The sequence below is a fragment of the Cryptotermes secundus genome, unplaced genomic scaffold (assembly GCF_002891405.2).
Source record: "Cryptotermes secundus unplaced genomic scaffold, Csec_1.0 scaffold142, whole genome shotgun sequence".
NCBI lineage: Eukaryota > Metazoa > Arthropoda > Insecta > Blattodea > Kalotermitidae > Cryptotermes > Cryptotermes secundus.
This window is the reverse complement of record NW_019743148.1, coordinates 213,451-224,470: the sequence shown is the minus strand read 5'-3', so window position 1 is coordinate 224,470 and position 11,020 is coordinate 213,451. Positions and strand designations below refer to the sequence as shown.

The 11,020-nt window shown below is 38.5% G+C and overlaps 1 protein-coding gene across 4 annotated transcripts in view; it reads left to right on the top strand.

The window, feature by feature from the left end:
- Window positions 1–58: 58 nt before the first annotated feature.
- Window positions 59–11,020, top strand: part of LOC111873755 (nuclear pore complex protein Nup98-Nup96) — a 68,403-nt gene continuing 57,441 nt past the window's right edge. For 2 of the 4 annotated variants that reach the window (XM_023868702.2, XM_023868701.2), the window contains exons 1-4: window positions 59–253; window positions 3,798–3,872; window positions 6,357–6,566; window positions 7,855–8,097. In XM_023868702.2, the coding sequence (XP_023724470.1) occupies window positions 3,818–3,872; window positions 6,357–6,566; window positions 7,855–8,097 (508 nt within the window). In that variant the 5' untranslated portion in view covers window positions 59–253; window positions 3,798–3,817. The remainder of the gene's footprint in view (window positions 254–3,797; window positions 3,873–6,356; window positions 6,567–7,854; window positions 8,098–11,020) is intronic. The other 2 variants (XM_023868706.2, XM_023868705.2) reach the window with 1 other exon arrangement.

Sequence of the window (11,020 nt, the reverse complement as noted above, 5' to 3'; positions counted from 1 at the left end):
TGTCTAATGGATGATCGGGAAATCGAGAAACTGTGTTGGCAGTAATGTGGTAAGTGTGGAAAAAGTGTTGCGCAAGAAGTGCTGCATAAAAGTGGATTGCTGGGCGGTGGAAAGGGACAGAAGCCATATTATTAATGGTGAAATCGCAGGAGGATTGGACGATAGTGCTATTTTTAAGGTTTTTATGTAGTGATATAGTTACTGGGTGTATAATGTGTACTGCTCAAGCGACATAAAACTTTCATTGCCAAAGGTAAGAGCTATACTTTAGATACTTCAATCGCGACTGTAAGAAGGTGTTAGGAAATGAAGTGGCAGTAACCAATAATCGTCATAACCGTTAGTAAATTTTGTACGAAAGCTAGTTATAAATTTGGACCATTGAACACGAAACCCAAAATTCAGTCTACAAAACAGTTTTGACTTCCAGTTGCATAATTTATATTGGACGTCACTGAGACTGGAATGGTACTTTGTTTTTTAATAGTCACTTTTCGTTATAACAGTTCTTTAAATACCTCACTGTATACGGTATTATAAACGTTATTTATACTTAGTTCTAACTGTATTGGATTTATTTTGGTGGTAAGAAGTCGGTTAGTTTTCCTCGTGTACTGCGAACACGGAAGTAATGGTTCTTTTACATGTGTTGCAATATGTTGAAACATTGTGCATGCTGCTACATTGTCTTTGTTGTTGGCTGCATTAAATGTTATCTGCAAATTTCAAAACTAAATACCTGCGTCAGTGATAGGACTTGAGAATATCATGAAATGTAGAGTAGCATTAGGTTGTACAGGCATTGATTTTATTTATATGCAAAAGTTCACTGAATTTATAGGCAATGTACACTTCGATCGTTACCTGATAAATATGAATCATGATTATTTTTATGTACAGTACGTAGGTAAGTACATTGTTGTACAGTGTCTGCAGGAGAAGAGAGATTTGTAATGAAAAAACATCTGGTGCCCTAAAGACTTGTGCTTGTTTCATAGTGTCCAGGTGTATTTATTTACAATATAAAAGTTCAGATTGAAGTGACATGATTCTCCATAGTGAACATTCACAATTTAAAATTATCCATGAAGGCATATGGAGTAATTTAAATTGCCAGCCATATTTGTCTTCCAAGGATATACTTATTGATGTTTGAGTGATACAGCAGTTGACCTCAAAATTCTGCTTTCCTCATCAGTTCACGTGTTGCACCATTAGTTGTTGACAGTGGAAGACAGAAAAGAAAAGGGTAGGTCTGCAGATCAACAGTTGGGGAACACTAGTGTATATGACCATACAAAGTGGTAAACTGTAGAACATATGTCAGATTATGAAAATAGTTCATTAAATGGAAAAGATAGTGTTGGTGTCTAGTTGTGTTCAACAGCTTAGGGATGCTGTTCTAAAAAGGTATGTTTCCTGATGAAGGTATAAGAATCAAATAGAGTTAAATCATATGTGTAAAAGCCATCAAGTTTTATTGATAAAAATTTGAACATTCAATTTGATGTCTTGTTAAATATTCAACTTCTTCAGTCTTATGTATTTGAATGACTCAGTATTGAGACAATATAACATCACTGCTAGGATAATTAATGAGTGTGCAGCAGTTGGTGGAATGAGGATAGGCAGGGAAACTGGAGTACTTGGAGAAAACCTGCACTTATGGAAATTCCTGTACCAGAGATCCCAAATGACCTGACCTGAGATCAGACCCATGATGCTGTAATGGGAAGCCGGCAGGTAATTGCCTGAGCTTTGGCACAGCCAGTGTTGAACTCTGTGGTTCATTGTATGTCAATAAGCTGTTTTCGAGAGAATTTGAGTCAAGGAATGAACATATGAAAATTAAACAAAATAAAAACTTGTATATGATCAAGGCAGTGAAAACCGCGAAGACCTTTAAAAGCTTGAGCAAACCATTTTTTAAATAAATTGTTGACTATTTCTAAGGAAGTTCCTTTAACCATGAGTTGAAAAATTTTGTTAATAGGGAATGATGTGATGGATTTGCTCAAAGCATTAAGCTGTGGAGCCAGAAAACCCTGTTGCTAGGTAAACACATTCAGGCAAACATGTTACTATAATAATATACACTGAGACTGGTTGCTAAGCAGTTTCTTGTTAAAATGTCTGTACAGTAATACAAGGTGTTTTCTATGTGGTCTGTGCCCCTGCTATATAATGATCAGTTGCTGTTGCAAGAATACAGTGTGACTTTGACAAGGATAGGAATGAGAGTGAACGTGTTCACAGTGTAGGACAAGGTGAAGTCAGTAAAGTAAGTAAAGGTATCCCTATAACAGGCTGTGGAGGTCAATAAGTTTGGGAGATGTTGAGGCTAGACAGTAATTGTTACACGTTACTGTAGTAACTACATTACTACAGGATGCTTAAATATAATATCCTATGTAACGGTCTATTCTAGTGTTTCCATAGAAGCGACTCCTCTGGATTCCAGACACGTTACAATATATACCATAAAGAAACACACAGACTTTAGTTGACACATGTAAAGTTTATATAGAAGTAAATACGAAGAACACTAAGTATATATTGCTATCTCATCAGCAAAATGCAGGACAAAATCGTGATATAAAGGTAGGTAACAGGTGTTTTGAAAATGTGGCACAGTTCAGATATTTGGGAACGACTATAATAGATTAAAACCTGATTCAGGAGGAAATTAAAATATATTGAACTCGGGTAATGCTTGCTACCAATCAGTTCAGAACCTTTTGTCTTCTTGTCTGCTGTCTAAAAAAATGAAAATTAGAATATACAAAACTATTAATTTTGCCTGTGTTTCTTTATGGTTGTGAAACCTGGTATCTGACTTTAAGGGAGGAACATAGCCTGAGGGAGTTTGAGAACAGGGTGCTGAGGAGAATATTTGGTTCAAAGAGATATGAAGTGACAGGAGGTTGGAGAAAGCTCCATAATGAGGAGCTTCATAACTCGTACTCTTCTCCAAGTATAATTAGAATGATCAAGTCAAGGAGGATGAGATGGGCAGGGCATGTAACACGAATGGGGGAGACGAATTCATGTAGGATATTGGTGGGAAATCCAAAAGGAAGGAGACCACTTGGAAGACCAAGACATCAGTGGGTGAACAATATTAAAATGGATCTGAGAAAGATAGGATGGGATGGTATGGACTGGATTGATCTGGCTCAGGATAGGGACTATTGGAGGGCCATTGTGAACACAGTAATGAACCTTTGGGTTCCATAAAATGAACATTTATCTTTCACACTGTATGGCGTTAAAAATCTTTTATCCTGAAATAGAGCTGGGAAGGTACATATATCAGATGCATGTAAAAAAATAAAGAGTTATAAGGTGTTGCTAAGGAAGTATGGGATCTTGAGCAGGCTCTGCACTGAAGATGCACAACACACAGCATGCATGAGGCACAACATGCAATAAGACAAGATTCATTTGAGAGCTCTGTACTTTAAATTGATTGTCTAGATGAAAGCTTTTTCTAGTCATTCCACACAGATACCAGGTAGTACATCAAATTAGGCTGTGATCAGCTTTTCCCACGTCCCCTTGTAAAATGCTACATTTAACAGTTTCCTAGTATAGATTTGGTTTTAAATTAGTCAGATGAAGCTATGTAATCTCGGAGAATTAGCAAAACATATTTACATTCACTTACCAGCAAAGGAAGTAGAGATCATGTCAACATGTTTCGCATTAGATGGCCAGGAATAGTAGCAACTTCAGCAACTGAAATGTGTAATCTGTGATCCTAGCAGGAAGTTTCATCTCTTGGATTTTCATTTTAGGTTTATGAAAGCTGGTCATCATGTTCCGAGATATGAAGTCAACATTTGGACAGACTGGTACCGCTACAACATTTGGTATGTCCATGTTTTGCATGAAGTAATTATCAGACTTTCTCAGCTGTATATAATGAACACATCTTAGCATCTATATTTTTATCCATTAATTTTAGCAATCCATGTGCACTTCTCTTTTGACCATTAATTAATCTTAGGTATTGTACATACTATCTGGTAATGGATCCTAAAGGTTTAATCACGTGGTTTCATCAACCTCCCACCCTCACAACCTGTTTCTCTGCTGTATGATATTATTTCTTAATCCCTTTCATGATCTGCCAAATGGCTGCTATCCAAGATATAGGTAAGGTAAAGTTGTCCCTGTGTTCAATGAATTAAGCACTACGCCATGAAGGCGTATGGGGGAGTGGATGTGTAGATCCACATTTTCTTGACCTCAGCGCTATCTGGAGGTGAGTGGTCAGCTTCACGCCCCGGCCGCTTTACCACAGGTGAAAGAGCCCCCAGTACCCATTGGGTGGGAGGTTGGGTGGACCCCAGAGCCGGTCTGGATGATTTGTAGAAGAGACAACTCTTGACCATACTGAGACTCAAACTCTGACCTCTCAGTCGTCCAGCCCATACCCAGTCGCTATACTGACTGCGCTACCTCAGCTCCTCCAGGATACAGGTATAGGTATACTTTGTTTTATAAACACATGATATACACATTTTCTCTGCAACAAAATGTGATACTTTGTACCTTATTCTTCACACAATGAACTTAGTTTTCGCTACAACTTGTGCACTGTTCACTTTAAAATCTAATTAATTTTGTGAACTAAAATTTTTGGAGGACACTTACCAATGCTCCCAGAAGCGCTTGAGAGAGTGATATTTCTGGAAACATTCCCCTTTGTGAAGTGGCATTACACAGAACTTGCAAATGTAGACATACTCCTTTTTTTGTGAACTGTGTAAACACGGCATTGCCTAGAAGGACGCTTCCCCTTGGAATGTTCACTCTTCACAATTTTCACGAGGGTATGTTTCCGCATATCACCCAAGAGTCGCCCAGGGGGGTCCACATGAGGCCTGTTTGGGGTGGGAGTTGATGGGCCTGGTCACACTAAGTCTGTGTCTGATTCTGGTTCTGGTGCCACCATCTGGTCTGTAGCCCAGGCCTTTGCCACATTCATCAGAAATGCTTTGTATTTCAATTTTGAATCAAGGTTTCGATTTTTGTAAACCAAAAATGAATTGAGAATGGCACAATTTATAAGCCACAAGGCAACTTTCTTTGTCCACTTTATTGTTTTCCTAGGAAGAGAATAATAGACCAAGCATTGATTGGCTCTGTCAACTCCCTTCATGAACATATTATACTCAGAAATACAAATAGGCTTCTTTACTTGTCTGTGTCTACTTTGAACATCAACCATGCTCGAATTGTGAGTTGTTGTAATCATATTCACAACACGAGTATCCCTATCTCCAAAAAACAGTTCTGCTACTTCAGACACTTGCATTGGGTCCGATGGAATCTCTTTCACCCCTGGATTTCCAGTAAACTGTCCCAAAGTAGGCATTTTGTCTACTTTTCCCCATGTGGCTGTTCCCGCAATTTTACTACCTGCACTTTCGTCGGAGCTACTTTGTTGTCCCCTGTCACTGCCACTGTCTCACTTTCACTACTCCTCTCAGCTGGAACGTCAGATAGCTCATCGGAGAACAAGTCAGATATTTCTTGTTCTCTGAGAGATCGGTACGTCTTCAACCGCTTCTGTCCTTGATTCATATTGCACTAACTTCCTGCCTGGTACATAAGAGCTTGAAGGGTCAAAGATCATTTTCCTTTGGAGGGGGAACCAAAGCAGCAAGGTCAAGTTACTGCCTACTAAGCAAACATTCCGGAGTAATATTATTCAGTAGTCATTCATTTGGGTGGCTCCAGAGGAAGGTATAGTGTGTTACAAACTAACATGTCCTAAAATCATGATATGAGACTGGTCCGCCATGTTTACAAGCCAAAAGCATGATATCATGCAAGCAGTCCTCAATGTGTTAATAAACTGGATGCCATACCATAATAGCCTTCATTTAATTTCTCTAGCAGTTCTACTCTTAAGTTGCCTGTATAAATATGGATGTATTGCCCACCAGTCTGTATGTACTTAAGCCCCAAAGCTTCAGATATTTTGCTGGATACTTTGTTTTCCAATATTTGTATTCTTTCTTGGAAGCAATAGACATTTTTTTTGCAGCCACACAATACACTTATTAAAATGATAGGTTTACTTGTATTTTGAAGAAAGCAGTCTTCTGGGATTTGGCGCCGTGTATGGGGGCGATACGTTCCTCCGAAACGTCGGTTAACACCACATATACACGGCGCCAAATCCCAGAAGACTGCTTTCTTCATAATCACCGCCGTGAAAGCCTCAAATCTTACATACTTGTATTTTGTTTAATATTTAGTGTTCATGAAAGTACATTGCATAGAAAGTTTCTCTCACTTGTTCAGTCTTATGCTTTGTAGTACATAATACCAATTCTTTCTAGGTGGAGGTAGTTTTAGTGGTGGAGCTGCAACAAGTCCATTTGGGCAAACCTTTGGAAAGAACACAACCACAGGATTTACAGCACCCGCTTTTGGATCAACTGGTTCATCTCTGTTTGGTAGTAGCACCCCTACTACTGGCGGCCTGTTTGGAGGAGCTACAGCTACTCCAGTATTCGGACAGACTCAAACTACACAGTCATCAGCATTTGGTAAAAATTCAAAATTCAGAAAATAAGCATTGTCTTCCTGTGTTGGTTGTGAGGTTCTCACAGCAGTGGCTATGAAGAGTTCTGTCATCTGGGACATAATGCTGTGTAGTCGGGTGAAAGTCAACTGATGATTCAGAGAAACACATGTTCTCTATCTTCAGGTTCAAATAGCCAAGCAGGAAACAAGCATATGGTTGCCTGGATTCTTCCTCAGCTTACTCTTCGTCCCTGAAGACAGAGATATGTTCCTCCGATATGTTGGATGGCTTTCACCAGACTATATGGTGTTATATCACAGAAGATGAAACTCTTCAGTATCATACTGCATATACCTATTATACATATAAACTCCTCTGAAGGAAGGTGTGATCTAAGTAGATATTTCCATTTTTGTTACAACATAGAATGTTAGAGAATGTGTGACATAAATATACAATAATATTAGTGTAATGTACGAGTTGCACGTGGCTTTCCAAGTACCGTATATTTATGATTACATAACAAAACTGTGCAGGCAACCAGCAAGGGTTAGACAAAATAATGAAAATGCAAATGTTGGCGATGTTGGAAAATGTGAAACCCAACACAGAAAATATAAGAGGCTTAAGCTTGGTGGTAGTGAAGCATGCAACCATTCAAGTGACTGGGCAGCTGTTGGAACATGAGCTGCATAAGTTAGGGGATGATGTGCCATGCCAAGCTGTGTGTATAGTGTACATACATATTGTGGCTTATCTTCTGAATGCTTGAATTAAGAAACCAGCAGAGATAGCCATTGTTAGGGAATAGCTTCGTAAGCATGCAACAGTACCAGAGCCGTTGCCAAGTAATGTGCCCCTGCAACAATAGAGGAAGAACTGGAAGTGGTGTTTTCTGTGCAGCCCATGGTGAGGCTATATAATGAGGATCAGGTGCCATTACAGAAGAGTCCAGAGATGACAGTTAGAAAAGTAGGAGGTTAATGTGAGATGGATGGCAACCTATGCGGACATGAGCCCAGAAGCAGAGGAACGTCTTCTGTTGGAAGATGTTACCAAGCAGTGCAGTGAAGAGCATGACTGAGAACGCTAGTCTTTGTGTGACAGTGACCTGTAAAGTGTAGTCACAAGCTGTATGTTAAAGTACCCAATTAGTTTGATTACCAGTCCAAACCTCGTCTGTAGTCTCTCTGTCATGTGACAGTATATACTGGAGTTACATGGACATAAATCTGGTCATCAATCCCCCCCCCTGTAGTCACACTCCATAAATGTGACAATATATATTTATTTTTCCTAATTTTTTATAGGTTTTCCTTCGAGTACCACAGGCAGTAATTTATTTGGTAGTCAGCCGAATGCAAACACAAGTTTATTTGGTACCAGCGGTACTTCTGCATTTGGTGCAAACAAACCTGCATTTGGAGGGTTTGGAACTTCTACTGGAAGTGGACTGTTTGGGCAACAGCAACAGCAGCAGCAGACACAGGCTACCCCATCCCTGTTTGGTCAGTCTGCAGGCACAACAAGCACTGGGATCTTTGGTTCAGGAGGTTGGCATATTATTGTGTTTCTATTATTTGTTTGTAGATTGTATTAAATGTTCATAGTTTGTTATATCCATCAGTCACTGAAGAACCATATAAATCTTACATTCCCTGACTTAACATTTATGAAAAGATTAAAAAATATTGCATGGAATTCTGGAAGTACACCTGAAGATTGGCGGTAATGCACAGACATTACATATATTTAGAAAAGGAAATAACAGTGCCAGTATTTGCTCCCTGTCAACAGCCCTAAAATACAGTTATTCTCAAAGGAATAAGTACAACTGATAGCTGAAAATATTGTAGATGAAAATCATTGTGGTTTTGTGTAAAGGCAGGTTGCATATTGATATAGTATTAACAATAAAACAAACTATGGAGAAAAGGAGGGAATATGATGAATCCTTGTATTTGCTGTTTGTAGCGTAAATGATACAGTTATGTGAGATAGTGTAGAGTTAGCTATGATGTACCAAAGAACTTACTATGTGCAATACAGTTCTTCTGTAGAACAAGAATGACAATATCAACAGATTCTCTGCCAAATTCATTATATTTTTATAGCTGAACAGAGTTTTAGAACAAGGTTTTGAATTATTCCCATTGCTTTTAGAATTATATGTAAGGTGCTAGAAATATGGAAAAACCTAAATCCAAAAGGGTTCATAGTGAGTAAACCTTGTGTTCTTCAAACTGTGCTTTTTGCTGGTGATCAGATACATATACTGGATATTGTAGATGACTTAACAATCACATGTACCAAAATTTAATGAAGTACTAGAAAGATACCATATTATGGTTTGTACAGTGAAAAAGAAAGTAATAGAAATGTGCAGTAGTGAAAGAAAAAGTGATAATAAGTGGGGATTTACTAGAACAAGTTTGACACTTTAAACTTGAGTGATAAAGCTCATCACTGTGTGAAATGAATAATGTGGAGGAGAATATACAGACATGTAATAAATGCCCATAGTATTCAGCTATACATTATATGGAAACAAGTTATGGAAAATAAATGTGAGGAAGTACAGCAAGGAGTACGTAGCATAGTGTGTAAACCACAGCCCAGAAATGTTGAAATGAATCATGGATACTGTGAATTGAAGTTAGGAAACGTTTATAGGCATTCTGTACATTTTTGGGGTCAGTATATGGAGTGATACGAGGAGATAAATTTAGAAGTGTTAAATTAATTTTTTGCCTTGTTCTGAATGATTTCAGCCACACGTTATTCAGTTGAAATTTTTTTACATGAAGTGTATGTGCAGTTTCTTTGGCTTTTGTCTGAAGCACCTCTCTGGCAACAACAGTGTCCATTTCTGAAGATATTGTAGAATAATACACTTTCATTGTCTGTTTTTCATAATCCTTTGGTCCTTTCTTATGACAGTTCTTCCAAGTCTTTAGACTTTCTTCTCAGGTTTTTTGTTAATGTTTGCAGTTCTCAGTTGTCAGAAATTCTGTATAGGCAATATAGAAACACTGGAAGACATACAGAAGCATAGAACAAAAGATACAGGATAGACTTGTGGCAAGTTTGCACGGGGTTGGCCACTTCAAAATGCTCGCAGCCAACAAGGAAAGACACATCACAAAACACAGTATACACAATATAGGAAAAACGACTCCCACAGTGGAAGAATCATACAATACGCGAGCTTGAATTAAGACATAAGATGATAAACCTTAGCAAGTTTTAGTGTATACAAATTTTATTATAGTTGATGAAGAATTAACATTTTAAATAATTTTATGAACAACGCATGATGCAAGCAATGCAATAGCTTAGTGTAAACAACACACCTGAGAATGGCACTGTGATGCCGAAACATGTAGTGAAGTGACATGTGAGATATAGTGCTCTACAAGGCGGCCAATACATACATATCATGGACGAGAATCAGTGCAACAGGATGCTAAAATACAACATTACTTCTAAATGAGTCTGTTTTTGCTGTTTCCAAGAAATTATGGCCAAATAGAGCAGATGGTCAATTTCGCAGTTAGCCCATCAAGGGCACAGTAGGCCTGCTGAATGATGGTGAAGGCAAAATCTTGCTGTTGTGTCGCAATTTTGAGACTGAAAATCAAAAGACATTGCCTAAATGTGTCAAGACTTGCGAAAAAGCGTTTTACAGCAAAGATGACAACACAGGGACTAGGGATCTAGGTTAAGAATGTTGATGATCAGCATTTATGCATAATCGCATAAGTAGGAAGCTCCGCTAACTGGGCCACGGGAGTATAATGAATTTATCAAATACACAGCGATGAGGTACCATGGACCCACCCTCCACCCCAAAATGTAGAACAAGGGGAGTAGTTAACCTCGCTCTTTCGCCAGCTGCTGCGCCAGCAAAATTAGTGTATAAAAATGAGAAAAAAACTCAATGGGGATTTGATCTAAAAACGTAATATTCAGCCGGAGGCTCTATTCGACATGGGTCTTACAAGTGCTGGTGTCTGGCCTGCGTCTCTATTAAAGTAAGTAATGTTTGCTCATATAAGCCATGCTGTTAACCTTTATTGTAGGTAAACGGTTGTTTGTTAAAATGTGGAAAAGCTCTTTTCAGTGTGCCCGGCGAGCCCTTAGGGTAGAATACGAAAAATAATGTAACGAGTGATGACTGAGGTGCTAGTGTAGTAAGTTGGTAGACGTTCGACAGTGTGTTATGATAACTAGTAGTGTGCAGAGCACGCCCATTTGTTATTCATAGTTGTGACCGTTGATTTGTGATAAACACATACGTAGGCTGTAGATACGAGGGGGTACGCAAAAGAGACCGAACTTATTTTTTTTTAAACTTATTTATTCAAATTTTAAGCACAAACCTTCAATCCCCTTCAAAGTACTCTCCACTTACACTAATACACTTGTCTAGTCTTTTATTCCATTTTTCAAAACATTGTCTAAATTCATCTTTTG